At 40.7% G+C, this 18989-nt stretch overlaps 1 protein-coding gene across 2 annotated transcripts in view; it reads right to left on the bottom strand.

The window, feature by feature from the left end:
- Adamts16 (ADAM metallopeptidase with thrombospondin type 1 motif 16) overlaps positions 1-18989 on the bottom strand; it is a 117011-nt gene that overhangs the window by 28238 nt on the left and 69784 nt on the right. For both annotated transcript variants that reach the window (XM_052742924.1, XM_052742925.1), the window contains 6 exons: positions 17985-18157; positions 16055-16185; positions 14512-14635; positions 13379-13623; positions 8965-9103; positions 2633-2759 (listed from right to left, as the gene is read on the bottom strand). In XM_052742924.1, the coding sequence (XP_052598884.1) occupies positions 2633-2759; positions 8965-9103; positions 13379-13623; positions 14512-14635; positions 16055-16185; positions 17985-18157 (939 nt within the window). The remainder of the gene's footprint in view (positions 1-2632; positions 2760-8964; positions 9104-13378; positions 13624-14511; positions 14636-16054; positions 16186-17984; positions 18158-18989) is intronic.

Raw genomic sequence — 18989 nt, 5'->3', positions numbered from 1 at the left:
TATCTATCTAATTATTATCTATCTATCATCTATCACCTACCTATCTATCTATTTATGTCTGTCTATCATCTATCTATCTAATTATATCTATCATACATCTATATATGTAATCTATCTGTATATCTATAAATATATTCTCTATCTATAAATTGAATATCTAAAAATCTGTGTCTAAGATCTACCATTCATTTTTCATCTATCATCTATCTATATGTCTATGAATTTATTGATCCACTGTGTCAGTAGATCTATTTATTCTATATATTTATTCATTTCTGTAAGTATTTGAGACATGTGTCATAGGTTGGAATATCAGGTGACAGTTATATTGAGTATGGAGGGAATGTGGACATTTTGGAGTCAGTCACACTGAGACCTGGAGACCAGAATAGTGAAAATATTATGAGAGATTTATATGTGGTTTAACATGAGGAATTTCCTAAGTTTCCTGAAAAGCAGAAATATTTTTAAATCTCCAAGATATTGTTCTGCTTTTGGTCACACACACACACACACACACACACACACACACACACACACATACACATGCACGCACATGAACACACACAGGCACATGCACACATGCACAGGCACAGGCACACACATGCGTACGCGCGTGCACACACACACACAAAGGCACACACACACAAAAATATATCCATCTGACTTACATCATATACTAGCAGTATTGATAGGTTCGTAGTGAGGATATTATTGATTAGTAGGGAGTATGTGGTGAATCTCTGTCTCTTTTTTAATTAAATTTTTTTTTACATTTTACATACCAATTCTCATTTTACATACCAATCCTAGTTCCTCCTCCCTCTCCTTCTCCTGCCCCCCACCTCCTTCCATCCCACCCACCCCCCAATCCACTCCTCAGAGAGGGCAAGGCCTCTCTTGGGGAGTCAACAAAGTCTGGCATACTGGGACTAGGACCAAGTCCCTCCCACCTGTGTTAAGGCTGAGCAAGGTATCCCACCTTAGGGAATGTGTTCCAAAAAACCATTTCATGCACAGAGATAAGTCCTGGTCCCACTGCCCAGGACTCCCCAAACAGATCTAGCCACATAACTGTCACCACATTCAGAGGGCCCACACATGTTCCCCAGCTGACAGGCCAGAGTCCATTTTCTTCATTTTTATGAGTCTAAATTGCACAGGACCAGAGCAATCCATGGCATACTCTGCTCTTTCTGTCTGGCTCAGCTCATCCTGTGGGACACTCAGATAAGAGGTGGCCAGTGGTGGTCTTTTATCAGCCGGCTGGGCTGTATGGCAAGCTATAGGACTAGTGCTGTTATAGAATATTGCCCCCAGTGTCCATGGATTCTAAGAACATCCCTTCACCCTAGTATAAATCCCAGATTCTCAAAAAACCAACCAACCAACCAACCAAACAACCAACCAACCAACCAACCAAAAACAACCCAAAAATATCTTTGGAGACCCTAGTGACTGAGGGTTCATCAAATCCTGTCTAACTTCTGACCAACACCTGGCTAGCCATGGGATGTGATGTCAAGGAACCGTGGTTGAGGTGGGGCTGGTGGCCGAGAAAAGTGGTAGATCCCCACACACATTGGGGACATCTCTATTGAGTTGGCATCATCTTCTGGAGAAGGCTCTGACAGGGGCAACTCCAAGCTTAACTGTTATATGTGTCTCCATTGCTATGGAGAGAGAGGGGTGGGGCTGGATTCACATGGAGCTCCATGGAGAGTGGAGAGCCGGCAACTTGCCCTCCTGTAGTCATGTACTTCGGCAGAGCATTTCCTCAAATTGAGGATCCATTTGCTATACTTTATGGATCTTCACATAGAGATATTTTTTGGATTTTCTTTTTATTTTTGATTTTGTTTTTCAAGACAGAGTTTCTTTGTGTAGCCCTGGAGATCCTGGAACTTGCTCTGTAGACCAGGCTGGCCTTGAACTCACAGACATCTGTCTGCCTCTGCCTCTGGAGTGCTGGGATTAAAGGCATACACCACCACCACCACCCTGTCAGGATTGTCTTTATTAAGTGTCTGAGTTCCCTTGGCTCTGTGAAGGGGCTCATTGAAGTGAGAGTTTCATCATCTCAAGTGATTTTTTCACCTCCCATTGTGACCTGACCACATAAAGACAAAGACCAAAGACAGTGAAGTCCCAGGGTCAGGTCTTACATGGCCAGTAGCTCCTGTCTCTCAGGAAACTCCCCAACCCAACATCTCAGAGAACAGAGGGGTGGTAGTCTCCAGGGCAGAAAGGAGATGACAGATAGCCTGGCTCACCCATGCACAAGAGTGTGACAATACTCTGGGCAGACCTTGGGAATGGCTCTCCCAATACCTGTTATCAGTAAGTAAGTAGCAAACAGTAGTGACTGACACCAGAGACTTCAGGAGAATCTACCACTGTCACTATAGACATGCTTATAAAAACATCAGGATGCTAAGGGAAGAACTCCTTCTCACAGGTGAAAGAATTTCCAGGCTATTTATCACCCCTAGAGTCTTTTTCCTGGTTCTACATTAAGGCAGCTCTTGTTCCATTTGTCTCTTTGCTGAAATGAAACAGGAGCTGGCAATGATCACTTCTCAGTCTCCAGACCCAAGAACTCCAATGATCTGTGAACCCCGAGCCTTCTTACCTGGGAGGACAGGCTGACACCTTGCAGGGCACCAGCCCTGTGACAGGTCGTGTCTTGGGGTTGCAGAAGGATGCATTCACTTGAACCTTCAGGTCTCTGTAGCATCCCTCCTTTGAGTTCATCTTGCCTGTAGAAAGGGAGCATGTGATAAAGACTTGCAGCCATGCCCAGAGATAAAAGTGCAGAAGAGCTAGCAAAATCATCTTAAAAATCTTTTGAAAAGCCTTAAGTATGCTTGCATGCCTTTGTGTGAATGCCCAATATTTCAGAATTGACATATTTCTCTCTATCTTTAAATTCAATATGTTTTACACTGAGGGTACAGCTGAGGGGTAGAATGTTTTCCTAAAATAAGCACAAAGCCTAGGCTCAATCCCCAGGACTGTCATGAATGAATAAACAAAACAATAAATAAATTTAGTATAGTTTTGCAACCAATGCTGTCATTCATTTGATGAAATAAAATCATTTTACAAAAAGCGAATTTCCCAAATATATTAATTTAGTTAAAATTTATATATGAATACTACATTTATATCATTTCCATCCCTTTCTTTTCTACTTCCATACCCCCTCATTTCATCTCAAATTCATGACTTCATCATTTTTAATTATTATTGTTAATATAGGTAACCTACTGAGTTGATTTAAATAAACACTAATATTAATTATGTTCATCTCATATTTCAGCAGAGGGTAGACCTTTTACATGATTAGGTTCTGGTCTTTTACAGCTACATTCTTACATCTCAGGCCATGAGAGTCCAGGACATGTGTCCTTCAATGACATCCCCTTACTTTTGCATTGGTGCTGAAAACGCCTGTGGCAGCCCTCCTCCCCTATGAGTTCCTGTGCTTTCAGTGTATCCAACTCCACCCACCCCTTGCATCCTTGGGATTTCCTTGTGCATGTGACTCCTGCAGAACTATCCTCAGAGCAGCTGAATTTAATCTTTTCCCAAAGGCTCCTCTACTAAATACTGTAGTGGAAATAATTTTCTACTCTGTTAGTTGCACTAACATGAGGCCTTGGGGACTGAACTCTTGCATGAGTTTGGGGGGAATAAAATCCATATTGAAATGAGAAGATGTGCAAGTAATATTGACATAAACACTGACGGCCCACCGTCTCAGGTTCCAAACGCACAGACATGTAACCCTGTATGCATGAGTACACACCCCAGTAGGGTGTAGAGAGGAGATGGCTATGTCCACCAGGATCAGGCAAGTGTCCTGTGCTCAGGGCCCAGGACAGACACTTAACCCTAGTGCCCTGATGGAGAGGCTATGGGAGGAAGGGTGAGTGCTCCTTGGTAAGGGGGACTTCTTTGTTTCACCCTGAACTATAAGCATACTTGAAGACACTGTGTGGTGTCGATCCAGCTCAGGTCCACTGAGGAAAGGGTCTTCTCTCTCTAGAACACACACTATTTTTCTCTCACTTATTTTCCTTTAGGTGGTAGGGAGATAAGATTGAGGATAGAAACTCAGTTTGAATTTATCAGACTCTTGGCCAAGGACACAAGGACACAGAGGTAGTGAATCAACTCAAAGATAACTGAAACCCAGTATCATTTCCAGTTCATCTCTGCCACCTTGTTCCTCTGGTAAAGTTCCAAAGAGGGAAGCAGTCATGCTGAGCTTCAGAACATTGTCTCACATAAAGCAAAGGTAGGAGGGTGTAATAGTCAGGTCCTGTGCAGATGGGGAAGTGTAGACAATTAAAGCAGTAGGACCAGAGAGCCCTGCTATCTGGATCTATCTCTGTAATACTGCTCTACAGGACACACACTTGTGATGTCACACTGGGTTTCCTTGTGGATCATTTCATACAATAGGATTACAATCTTCCATCACCACACATGGAGACTAGGAAAATCCCACTCCAGACTGAGTGTGTTTTTGTGGATCCAACATGTCTAAAACCAGGGCTAGAGGGATGGGTCATTTGTTAATAGTGCATACAGCTCTTGCAGAGGATTTAAATTCATTTCCAAGCACCCATGTTGAGTAGCTCACAATCCCCATATCCTGAAGATCAGTTCCCTCTTGGGCCTCCTCAGGCATGCCCCCCCTCCACACACTTAAAGGCTCAGGTCCCAGCCCTGGTCGTCATCATACATTTAAGAAACAATGAGTTCATAGAAACACCCACTTTGTTCATGAGGTCTCCTGGTATACCACACTGATATTGGCTATCTACTAAAAAGTCACTAATTCATGTTCATGAAATTCAATGATATTTCACTGCCAATCCAGACACAAAGGGACAAAGCCATAGTCTCTTGGATCTCATGCATTTACCTGGATAGCTTTAAGAAGTTTTATTCTCGGATCTCAACTTCAGCATTTGCTGAGGGAAGGAATTTATGAACAAGTGAACAAATGATTTGATAGTAATAAAATATGGGCAAGGTTGCTAATTGAAAATTTCTCTTCAATTTTCCAAATCTAACTTCTGAATTAATTAAAGTATAAGTACCAGAAATAGTATAGAAGAAGAGAGTATTAAGGAAAGATATGAGAGGTTTACAAAACCCGTCTTAAAGCTTGTTGGGGATGCTTGAGTCATGTTTGAGGTGAATGCATTCATCTGAAAGAAAAGCCTCATCTCCAGAAATGCCCATTGTGCATTAGAGAGCTTGGGCCATTGCCTTGAGCCCTGCTTTGTAAACATTTCAGTACGGATCAGGAACTTATGATTAGTTGCTTGAGACACACTGGACCAACTGAATCACAGAAAAAAGATTCAATTACATTTCATGAAAATTTGAAAAAAAAAAAAGCTGATGCCTTCATGAAATAAACAGCAGACAATTGAGTTCAGCATCAAATTTAAGTCTCCATTCTGGGCACAGACCCCATCAGATCAGCCAGATCCCTACAAGACTCTTGGCTCTCACTGCCACATCCCAGGGGCAGGATGAATGTCCATTCGGGTCCCACAGAGCAGGAAAATTGAACTAAAGTGTGATTATGTCATGAATAAAGAGCAGAGATTAAGGAGAAGACAAAGTAGCCAGAAAGGAAGGTGGAGACCAGTGGCAGCTCATGACCACCAGGACACCATTTCCCCAGAGAGTCAGGCCCATCACAGAAGATCAAATGGCTGTTTGTAAACCCAGAAGGAGGACCCCTACTGCTGATGCCAGGTGACAGGTATTGAATCAAGTGGTGAAGACATTTCCAAATGTCTTCTCTGATTTGGGAACTAGATATCTGTAGATAGCTAAGAAGATGATGCAACACAGCATATTGAAAAGTCTGTACGAGACATGATTTTGAAAGTACAGAGTATATGAATCAAATTTTCCTCCAGGTGAGGAACCGTGCAAAGCCATTGAGAAAGGAAGACACAGTCAAGAGATATTCTTATCAGACTCATGAGCAGTTCATCATTCTTCAAGAACTGGAAATATGAAAATGATACTGATGTTGGATTTTCATGCTCTAATTTTGATTGTATACCAGGTGAATAAGCTATTTTCAGGCAGCATATAATTTAAACAACTCTACTTGGCTTTTGTGATTTAGAAAGTTCCAACAGCATGAACGTATTGAGTAATTTTACAGACTTAGGGAAACCAAGGATTCCATTCTGAAGTCCAAATGTCATCACGCCACATTCTTGGTAATAAGATCGAGAGAAACCAAGTCAGAACTGGGCTGGAAGTTTCCTCCCTGTTGACTAATTCTCAAAGTGCTAGAAGATGGTCTATAGGATAAGGTGGATGGGATTGTTATCAGCAGTCTGACTCAGAGACCCCATGTACAAAACTTGAGTACCCAGGAAGGAAATACCTAGTAGTGCAATAGTGGCAATTTAGTGTCAGTAGTAATCAATTATTTTTTTATTGGATTTCTCTGACTTACAGCCATAGCATGGTTGTTACAGCAACTGTGATTATTTGTGTAATATCGTGTCTATAAACACCTCATCATAGAAGACAGGAAGACTTGTAAGCCCCATACCTACCTGAGGATTTATACACAGTTAATGTTTCATGAGAGAAAGGCCTTTTCTTTAGTAGTGTAGCCATTGGTAAGGGGTTTATGTCCTGTGAACAACCCTGATGTAACTCATTGAGTCACACAAGAATGACATGATGTTAGAAGAGGGTGCTACTTAGGGAAGAGAAAAGGGACTAACTGGAGTGAAAGGCCAAATCAGGGGACAATATGATAGAAATACAGTATGTATATATAAAAAGATGAATGTCATTGGATTCCATTGACTTCTCAAACTCTGAAGGTTCAGAAGTGGAGATAATACATTCTAATAACCACTTCATCAAGATGACCACTTTGGATGAATTGGTGGTTAAATGTAGGAGAATAAAAGTCCTCACTTCAAAATAAGTCACATTAATTAACAGTCAGTAAATAAATATGGACATTGCCTATGCCTTCTAATAGAGGTTCCACAAGGGAAATTAAGGAGATGAGACTAAATAAATCCTTAATGGCCATGAGCTGCATCACCTGTAGGTGAGGTATACATTCATGTGTCAACAAAATATTATGAAAGGAGGATGGTGGAAGAAAACATTGTGTTTCCTGGATACAAGTCTCTTGTGGACTGATGGGCATAACTCTCTAAAGTGGAGTCATGGCCAGTAAGATGTGTCAGAGAGTAAAGACACTTGCTGTCAGGCCTAAAGACCTGAGTTTGATTTCTAGGACCCATGTGGTGGAAAGAGAGAACTGACCTCAACAAATTGTCTCCTGACTTCCTCATGTGCACATGGTGACATGTGTACATGAACATACAAACACACACATAAATCACATGTAAATAAATGTAACTTTAAAAAAGTACATCCATCTGGAGTCTGCTGGAGTGGGAAGACCATGTACGTGGTACTCAGCAGATGAGTTCAAGCTAAGTTATCTGTTAGGTGGTCTTGGGCCATTCCCCAAACTTCTGGTTGCTATAGAGAGAGACAGCAATACCAACATCTCCAAGATGTGGATGGTGACTGACTTCTGGCATTTATCATCACAGATTCCTCAACTTTACAGAGAGAAGGCAGTCTCAAATGTTTTTCAGAAGTCACCTTGGAATATGAGCTGGCTGCAAGAGTCCTACTCTGAACCCCTTGTGGTTTCTACAAGATACTGTATATGAGACCACAATGAGTGCACATAGATGACAATGTGGGATTTTTATCTTGACTGCAATGAGCATAGCATGCTCCTTGGAGAGGGAGAAGGAGAGAGAGAGAGAGAGAGAGAGAGAGAGAGAGAGAGAGAGAGAGAGAGAGAGAGATTGCATGACGGTTAGCTTATTGTCAACTTGACTGGCCTGGAGAGTTTCAATAAGGGCCTATATCCTATACATATATGTTGAATTGACCTGTGGAAATGTCTTTGGGAGGCTGTCTGAATTAAGTTAATTGATAATATGAAGACTCAGCCCATTGCAGATGAGCACCACTCCCTAGGCAGAGGGCACTAAACCATATATGAATGGAGAGACTAAGCTGAGCACAGGCAAGCTCTCAGATCTTGACTGTGGGTGTGATGTGATGGATACGCCAAGCTCCTGCCAACAGTGATGGACTAGAACCTAAAACTGTGAGCTAAAACCAAGCCCTGCTCCTGTAAGTCAATTTTTGCTGTGGTCTTTCATCATAATGATAGACACGAAACAGGAGTAGACTGTGAATCTGCATCAACACAAACAGAGGTGTCTCTGGTAATCTGAGCCCTGGGCTGTGATTTCTAAATGGTGGCCCTTCTTCATCATGTGCACATAGCCAGAGGCTTAATATGTCTTCAGAATACTCAGCCTAAGAGTCAGCAAACTTACTTTCAGAAGCTCATGGAACTTTCTCTAAAGGTGGGTGATACATTAAACTACAAAGAAAATTCCCAAAATAAAAAAAAAATGAAATAATTTCTTGGATCTCTCACTTTTAAATTTCTGTGCTACTAAGGTAGTAAGTCTATTATCTACTATGTCTTTCTGCCATGATGCTTACTATCACGATCAATATAGTTTTTATAACATTCACAAAGTTTCTTGGTAGATTTGAGTGTATGAGTTGGTGACAAATTACAGTTAATTTTATGAATAAGATTGAATTAAAACTCTCACACTCTATCACTATATTTCCATGTATGATTCTGTTTCTCATCACCAGTGGCCTGATTTCATTCAGTACCCACACACCACCTCTAGGGAAGCATAAGAAGTGACCTATGCCCTCCATAGGAGGCAGAACACTCAGAGAGCATGATGGCCCATGTGCAGCAAGGCTGGGCATTTGGTACCTACATTTGTTTGGTACCTACATACCTCCTCTGGGGCTGCATAAGAAGTGACCTACCCCCTCCACAGGAAACAGAGCACTCTGAGTGTACGATGGCCCATGTGTAGCTATGGTGGGCAGCTGGGGTCTTCTTATCACTTGACCTTGGCAGTGAGAATTCCCAGGCCACACCAGGGTTCCTGCCCTGGAACAAAAGCTGCAGAAGAAGAAAGAGAAAACATAAAGTGAATTACAATTAAAATCAATGGCTACCTGATAACTAGTATATAAAATAATATAATAAAAAATAATCATATGATAAAACAGTGTCTATTTTCTAATGTCCATCTGATACATGCTACAAAATTATCTTCTAAAACCAGGAAGAATACATGCCAAATGGTAAGTAAATAAATAGAGTGAAACCTGTGGAGAACTAAAGACATTTCAAGACAAGTACAACTGAAGCAAGACATGACCATAGGCGGCCATTGCAGAGGATAGTTAAAGGAACATTATATAAGGACAAGGAAGAAAGGCAGAATCTATTAAAAACACTCAGGAAAGAATAAGTTTTATGTGGGGAAGAGATAGAGAAAAGGAAACATAGGAAAATACTACAACGTCCCCCACAGTAAACTACCAAAACCCTAATACTAATAAAGTAGAAAGAAATTGGAAAAATGAATCTACTAAGAAAAGAACAAACAAAATTACAGAGCTCAATAAATCCCTCTCAACAGAACACCTTTAGGTCTCCAGTTGAAAGACGTGGAGCAGCTGGTGGAACTAAACAGTAAGAATGGATTGTTTGTATGAAACTGGCAAAGAGGCATCCATCCTGAAAGTGAAGATATGGAAGTGAGGCAGAAAAAAAATCAGGGAAAGCTATGCTCTCTGATAAATTGACATTAAGCCCAAATTAGAAGAGATAAAGAAGGTTGGTACATATTAATAAAGAAGACAATCCATCAAGGTGATATAAAAATCATGTATACATGGGCATCAAACGTTGATCGATCCAAATTCAAGAAACAAGCATAAACAGACATGGAGGCACTGGCTGTCCAACGACAGCAGTAGTGGGTGACATCAATGCCACACTTTCCACAAGTGTGAAAACAAACTGACAAACAGAACATATAGACCACAACAAAAGCAATAAAGAAAATTCAAACTCATACCATACCACAGATCATAGGAACTTAACAGTTACCTAAAAAACCTATCAGCCAAGAGACAGAATAAACCCATCCTCAGAAGCCAATGGAAATTATTACAAAAATATACACAAAGAAGTAGGTTCTCTCCAAATGGTGAGCATGCCAAGAAAGAAGTCAGGAAAACAAATCTATTCATAATCCCTTAAAATGAATTCTGAGGAATAAACTTAACTGCGTGGCTGACAGATCTCAATACAGAAAACTTCAAAACAATTTAAAAAGAAATTGAAAAGTAAACTAAAATGCATAAAAACCTGATGTTTCAGCATAATTAACAGTGTGAGAAAGGCTATATCATCAAGAGCAATCCACAGATGCAGTAAATTCCTGTCAAAATTCCAATGACATTTTCCACAGAGATACGAGAAATAATTCTGAAACTCACTAGGGAGCATAAAGCATCCTGGATGGCCAACACAACCCATACAAAAAGATCGACACTGGGGCCATCACAATTCCTACTGTAAGCCTATATTCCAGAGACATAGTAACAAAACCAGCTTGGTACTGGTAAGAAAAAAAATGGATATCGAGACCAATGAAACAAAATAAAGAATGAACTAAACTCTTTCAGATAGAGCGTCCTGACTTTCAACAAATTTTCCAAAACATACATTGGAAAGAAGACAGCATCTTCAGTCCTGCTAGGAAAACTGTGTATCCATGGTAGAGCAATTAAACTGGACTCACAGATCTCATCTCGTTTAAAAGAAAACACAAAATGGATCAAAGGCTTTAATTATAAGATCAGGGTCTCAGAAATTGCTAGAGGAAAATATAAAGACTACGTTCACAATAGAGTTGTAGATAAAAAGTTCAAAAAGGCTTCCATAACTCAAGAAATAGCAGAAGCTGGTGAATGGAACTGCACAATATTAAAAACAACAGCACAGCAAATAAAATAAACAAAACCCAGAATAGGACAAAACAAATTATTATTATTATTATTATTATTATTATTATTATTATTATTATGTCTTTTCTCCAGTGAGAGAGAAACTAAGCAATTGCATGGGTCAGGGGAGGGAGGATCTGGGAGGTGTTGAAGGAGGGAAACTAATCAGAATACATTATAAGAAAAAATCAATTTATAAAAGAAGAGCATAGCAGAAGAAACAATCTCATCCTTAGGAGACAAGTGATAGAAAAATCATTGCTCACAAACACCAGGTCAGTGATTAATATCTAATACATATACAGAGCTGCGGAACCCAATTCTGTAAACAGAGACCATCCAGTCATTATATGAGCCAGTGAACAGAATAGACAATGACCAAAACCAAGATATACAAATGACCAACCAATGCCAGAAAGTGTCCAGCATCCCTAGGCATCAGTGAAATGCAGATTAAAGCTGCTCTAAGTTTATCATCGCAGTGAGATGATGGCTGTCATTAAAAAGACAAGTGATGCTTGAGAAACATTGTCAAGGATATGGATAAAGTGGAGCCCTCAGAGACTGCTGTTGGGAAGAAAAGTGACGAAGCCACTGTGTAAAGCTGTGTGAAGTTTCCTCACCGAACTAATGCTAGAATACCACATGCTATAGTACTCCTTGATGTATACAAAAAAGGAATCTAAGTCAGCACACCACAGAGATGGCGCATGTACATTCATGGCTATTGTAGTGCTATCCACAATGACCAAGATGTGGAATTAGTCTAGCTGTCCATCCACGGGCAAGTGGTATATATACTATGTGGTACATACACTCTGTGGTACATACACTATGTGGTGCATACACTATATGTTACATACACTATGTGTTACATACACTATGTGGTGCATACACTATGTGTTACATACACTATGTGGTGCATACACTATGTGTTACATACACTATGTGGTGCATACACTGTGGTACATACACTGTGGTACATACACTATGTGGTACATATACTATGTGGTACATACACTATGTGGTGCATATACTATGTGGTACATACACTATGTGGTGTATACACTATGTGGTACATGCACTATGTGGTATATACACTATGTGGTGCATGTACTGTGTGGTCCATACACTATGTGGTATATACACTATGTGGTACACATACAATGTGGTCCATACACTCAACGGGGCTTTATTCAGCCAAAAAGAAAAGTGAAATTATGTTATTGAAAGGAAAATGGATAGAACTGGAGATCACAATACAAACAAGTAAGTCCATCTCAGGATGACAAATATTCATGTTTTCTCTCATATCTGTGATGTACAAATACATGCACACACACATATATGACATGAAAGTAGAAGGATGATGGACTGACCGAATAAACATAAAATGAGAAAGAGGGGAATCAAGACACAGGAATAGGAAGAAAGATAAAATAGCATCTTCATATGTGATTTCTGCCTAATACCTACCTTTTATCATCTTTTTATCTGTCATCTATCTATCTTCTATCTGTCTATCTATCTATCATCTATCTGTCTGCCTATCTATCTATCTATCTATCTATCTATCTATCTATCTATCTATCTATCTTCTATCATCTGTCTATATCATCCATCATCCATCTATCTACCTACCTACCTACCATCTATCTATCTATATCTATCTATCTACATTATCTATCTGTCATCTATCTATCTGTCTAATCATCTATCATCTATCTATCTAATCATCTATCTTCTATCATCTATCTATCTCATCCATCTATCATCTATCTATATCATCTGTCTATCATCTATCTATCTATCATCTATCTATCTAATCATCTATCATCTATCTAATATCTATCAACTATCTACTATCTATCATCTATCTATATCATCCATCATCTATCTATCTATCTATCATCTATCTCTATTTATATATCATCTTTCTCTATCCAACCATGACCTTAAATCAGAAGGGCACCAAATGGATGAAGAACGACATGAGGGGAAAAGGGACAAGAGAGGGTAATGAGGGAGTGAATACAAAGCACAAGAACACACACACAGCCAGCCATATTATAACAAAACCTGTAAGTCTGTGAGCTAAATAAAACATTAATTAAAATAAAGCAGCTATCACCCATAAAATCTGCTGATAAAGACCCAGAGAAGTTAACACAGGTGAGAACATGTACACACTCATACACCAAGCAAGGGAAGACAATAACAGTAAGTCTACTGCCCCCTTGAGACCACTGGATGGATTGCTCCTGTTTCTGGTAGCTACAGTTCCTCCACATACTTGCAATTAGGGGCACAACAATAAGCTCACAAAAGCTCCAGGCCACCAAATCCAGCCCCAGAACCAAAAGCTGGTCTCTACCTCCACAATCAGTGTTTCGTTGGTTGGTCCAGTGGAGGTTAAGCTCTCAGGCTCCTTGTAGGACCGTCTGTAGTTGAAGGCGGTACCTGAAAACTTGTATCGTCCAGGCCAATCCACACTCCAGTGTCCATTCAGGTAATATCTCTTGAGAGAATTGCGCACAGAAATGTAGGAGGTAGATATGTTCGTTTCATAGATGTGAATACTCCGAGCTCCAGAAGGAATGGTTACTACTTGGTAGTATTCTGGATAGAGGAATGCAGCATTTAGTTGAACCTAGCTTCTCCATAATGGGATGTTTAGCGCTGCTGCTAGCTCTGGGTGTCCTTTTTCATTAGGTGGAGGACAGGTCTTGTAATCTTCCTAAAGGTCATTTTAATTCAAAGAACCTAGCACCCACTTACAGATAAAACCAGAAGCTCCAGACAAGTGTGGTGTGGGATGGTCTTTCTGTACGCTGTGAATATGTGTTGCTACCATTGGTTAATAAAGAAACTGCTATGGCCTATGGCAAGGCAGAATAGAGCCAGGTGGGGAATCCAAGCAGAGAGACAAAGAGAAGAAGGCAGAGTCAGAGGAGATGCTGAGCGCTGCTGGGGGAGCAAGATGTAACAGAACACAGGTAATGCCACGAAGCCACATGGGAAAACATAGATTAATAGAAATGGGTTGAATTAAGTTGTAAGAGCTAGTTAACGAGAAGCCTGAGCCATAGGCTAAACAGTTTGTAATTGATATAAGCCTCTGTGCATTTACTTGGGACCAAGTGGCTGTAGGACACAGGAAAACTTTTGGCTACACCAGTGGTTCTCAACCTTCTGAATGCTGTGACCCTTTAATACAATTCCTCAAGTTGCGGTGATTCCCAATCATAAAATTATTTTTGTTGCTACTTCGTATTTATAATTTTGCTACTGTTATGAATTGTAATGTAAATATCTGTGTTTCTGAAGTTCTGAAGTGATCCCCAAAGAGGTTGCAACCCATAGGTTGAAAACCACTGCTCCGGAAGGAAAGAGAAATGGAGGGCCTCAAATCACTCACTGTTTCCTCTTCCTTAGCATCTCCCAACAAAAGCTCTGACCACCCACCCCGCCCCCTTGCTAGAAAATGCATGACCCAGAGTTACTCACGGTTGGTACGGTGGTGTTTACTGTAGAGTCCCCTGTGCATTATGCAGTCTGAGTTATTCCCCTTGCAGACCCCACAGGAGTCCTCGGCAGCATCCGACCCAAGGACATTGTCACAGCCAACTTTCTAGAGTCCCCACAAGGTCATGAATCATTCATGAAAAAAAAGGACAATACAAGGAACAACATCACCAAACTCGTGACAAACTCTTCCTCCCACTCCAGCCGAACAAGTTTCCAACACAGAATAGTTAACATATAGGTGCTGGATACCAAGTATGTACACAGCATGGTTGCTCCTGGCCCCCGGCATCTTTTTTCTTGTCATATGCTATCTGTCTTCTGTAGTATCCATCCCCAGTGATAGCCCTTGAGCCTTAAGTTAAAGCTCTAGACTGTTGGAGTGAATTTCAGAGCAATACTGACTTGGTAAGATGACTATCAGTGTGTTCACACAAGGCTCTGCTGAAGTGGGTTTATAACTGAAAGTGATTGACACTGCATGGAAATTCTCCCCATCAGTGACTTATAGAAGCTAGATCTGTGTAAAGTTGCATAATTAAAGGAGCTTGTCATTTTTTTCTGTGATGCTTTCTGATTTCATATTTCCTATCAATGAATGTCTAAGAATAAAATCCATTCAGAAATAAACCAATCATGGTCTTAGTCCCATGCTGGAAATCCTCAGGGCGAGACATATTTTGTAATGTTGTTGCGTGTGAACTTAGAAAGATCAACTGTGTCGAGTCTATCATGTATATAGGTCCCCACAGGGCTTGAGGCCATGATCTATATAGTATACATTGATATTTCTACCGCAAATCTCTACATGAAATGGGAGGAAGAAAGCCCACCAACAGTTATACACGAGAACAGGGAAGATTATGCCACCAAGCTAATTCAGGTTTCCCAACTTTCTCCTAGGTTTTTGGGTTAGTTTCCCAGACTTTTGGGTTTTGGATTTGTTTGCTTCCTCTTGCCCTGTTGTCGCTGAGGTCTAGACAGTCCATCATGTGGAGATCATTATGATAGTTGAAAATTGACCGCCTTCTACTGATTGCTCATAACCCTGCCTAGAAACTGCACCCCTTGTAGATCTGCTATCCCCAAACCCAATTTCTAATCTACATGGCAGTGGTCACCCTTTGTGAGTTCTAGTTCATGCCCTCAGAACCTTGAGATCCCCACTGCCTTTTGGGTACTTCATTGGCTTTCCAAAGTTACTGTGCTCTGCTCTCAGTAACCTTTTGTTCCAATGCACCATTCCAGATAGAGCTCAGGTGTGGATGCTCCCTCCTCCTAGGTACCCACAAATGCTCCAGACCCACATCTGAGAATCAGCTCTCCCCTCTGCTCATGCTCTGTACACACCTCAATCACAAAGCAGTGCCATCAACATGAGCTCTTCTGGCTTTCTCCCCCTGGGCTGGGACTTGGAGGGAAAGGGCTCCTCTCATATGTCTGGTCTTTCTAGCCCTTACAGGATGCCTGGCACAAAGCAGACTGTCTGGAGACATTTGTTGAATGAATAAGCAATCATTATTACCTCACATATCCCATCTATACAAACATTACGGCTATCCTCCGAGCATGGAGTCCCATCTTTCACTTTATTTGACAAAGAAAAGAAGAAATCAAATCCTTCTGCGATACAGTAGAGTTTGCATAAGTCCTGATCTTAAAAAGAAATACACACACAAACACAAATGAGAAAGATACTTAAGCTCGGTTACTTTTGCTCTGAGGTTTAGATAGATTTTTCTTTGGTTGTCTCCCCCCGTAAAGTAAGTCCCACACAATAACACATTTCAAAGACTTTTTTTTTTTTTAAGACAGAGCCTCACCATGCATCCCTGACTAGCCTTGGACTCACGTAGATCTATCTGCCTCTGCCTCCCAAGTACAGAAATAAAGGTATATGCCACCATTCTGGTTCTTGCAAAGAAATTTCAATGTTTATCTTAGGTAAAATCCTTCAAATTTATTATTATTATTATATATTAATGTTTCACTGTTATTTTTTCTCTAGGATCCCTTGCCTCACAGTTCCTTTATATAGTTGTTGGCACACAGTAGGCACTCCACAAGCATTTGTTGACTGGACTACAACATTCATCATGTAAAGACGAAGTTACAGGATTGTAAGCTGATCAGGAGTGTTTGGTAACACTAGGCAAGATTCTTATAATTAAGATTCAATAAACATTAAGCTTTGTCTTTAAACTGATAGAAGAAGTGTTGAACGGAAACTCCAGGGTACAATGTGTTCTGTGGGAATGCTGGTAGGACCCCAGGGATCTGAAATATCTCAGGCTTCAAGGCTCTGCAGAGCACATGTCTAACTGAAGCTTTCATAGGGACCTTCTCTCTTTCGTCTGGATAAAATCAGGACAGCTGACTCTGGAAGCCACACCATCTTGGGAATTTTCTCAGGTCTAGGGACCTCTCCTTCCTCTGGATAAAATCAGGACAGCTGACTCTGGAAGCCTCACCGCCTTGGGAATTTTCTCAGGTCTAAGACTCACTCACAGATTCTTGTGCTGTTTTTTAAGATGGGAGAATTACCTAAGGATTTTAAAAATAAAATTTGCATGTGCTTAATATGATTATTTTCACAGACTATCATAGTCAGGGGTAGCACACACATTTCACCCTGTCACAGGTCAGTGCTGTTTCTCTCAACTCCCATAGACTGTGTTTCTTCTGGCTGCTGTTTATCATGGGCTCTAGTTTTACAGTTTATACATAAGATTCAAACTAAATCTGCTTTGTGGGAGACTGCTTGCAACTCCCTACATAGGGCTGAGTAATTTCAAAACCCACTACTGAAATGATGGATACATAGCCACATGGAACATCTCTGCTTTTGTACTTCCTCTGGACATCTGCCACTTGCCTGGACAGAATTCTCAGTTTCAAGTAGTGAGATAATTAGATGTTCTTTAAATAAACTCGAACCATGCCTCTTGAACTAACAACATTTTTTATAGTTTTAGCTACTATACCATAACACCTTGCTCACGTCTCTCCTAATGGTCACTGTGAATCTAATTCACTCCATGAATAAATTTCTTATTGTGTAGTTATAGAATAAGATTTTATTGCTTTAGTATACTTGAAAAATTATTCATTTTCTATAAAGCATACTATAATTTTCTTTTAGCTTTTAATATTTAAGTATGTAGTGGATGGTGTTTTTGTGATAACATCAGCATTAAATACAGTCATTATTGATTTTTAATAACTACTCATTTAACGTATTTGGCCTGTGGACTTCTGGCTATGGGTCAAGTGCAGGTAATATGCAATGGCAGTGGGGTAGGCCAGATCAAACCAGTCCCCTAAAAAAAGAATGTTACGATGGGCTCCCAGGTCTATAGTATCTGTTTGTTTGAACATGGCAGTGCTAATATATGATGTATTAAACACAGGTAATGAAACATGGGACACCCTACAGAGTGGGACTGGAAACTTACCTTCCACTTGGGTGTAAGGCTTCCACTTGTACAGCCACCCTCGGAAATGCTTGCTGTTGTACTCGGCACACTGGGCAGCACGGAAGTCTACACTGTTCAGGGGGCATTTCTGACTGTTGCAAAGCTTCAGCATGCGTGTGGAGCCTTGGCAGAACTTCCCTCCATGAGACGGTCTGGAATGCACATCATAGCCAGAGATCAGCTCTCCCTGGACGTCATGTTTACGGGGGTGACATAGCTGATAGTATCAACTGCTTAGGGTGGGCAGTGAAGGGAAGCATCCTGAATCCATCCTGAGTGTTATGGTCCTGATGCTGGAGGACAAGGTGGAGTTCAAGATTCAGGCTTGTGTGTACTTGTTCCTTGTCCTCCAGCATCCTCTGGAGGAGGCAGAAAGTGAGCTGCTCTTCATACACTATAGGTGGGTAGGTTTGCTGCTGAGAATGAGGTTGGCTTTCCAGGATGCCCCAGTCAGAGTGAGATACCGAGGCAGAAAGTCGACATCCTCTTCTTCCTACTGCCAGATCCCTTGTGACAAGGCCAGGACATTAGGCCTGTGGGCCAAGTCAAAGGATCACTGGACAGCCTGCTGGTTTCTGGAGAGTCTCCATGAGCCTGGGTAGGCACACTCAAGAGAACAGTGGAGTGATTTTGGCGACTTTGGGGCCTCATGCTTTACAGATAAGAGCAACAGCGTAACATGACTTATTTCTAAAACAAGCCAGAGAGCCCTTTATGTCCCTGGCTAGGTGACTGTCTCTCTCTGTCTAGTCCTTGTAGTTAGTCTGCTTGTTGTAAAAGTGAATATATTTGATGAAAAAGCAATGTTTTTTTTCTTTCATGAAAGAATTGTTTTTATTGGAGTTTTTGATTCGCATTCTATTTCCTTTTTCTTTAAATAAAGTAGCCAGTTAGATAGCATCTTAATTTCAAGCCATGTAGTTAAAACTCAGTTCTGCCCCGACCCTGCTGGCTCTGTTATATTTTACTGGGAGTCAGGAAGTG

Source organism: Peromyscus californicus, unplaced genomic scaffold, assembly GCF_007827085.1.
Source record: "Peromyscus californicus insignis strain IS unplaced genomic scaffold, ASM782708v3 Scaffold_18__1_contigs__length_77618521, whole genome shotgun sequence".
In the NCBI taxonomy this organism is placed as follows: Eukaryota; Metazoa; Chordata; class Mammalia; order Rodentia; family Cricetidae; genus Peromyscus; species Peromyscus californicus.
The sequence above is the reverse complement of the archived record's forward strand: the minus strand, read 5'-3'. Positions and strand labels throughout refer to the sequence as shown.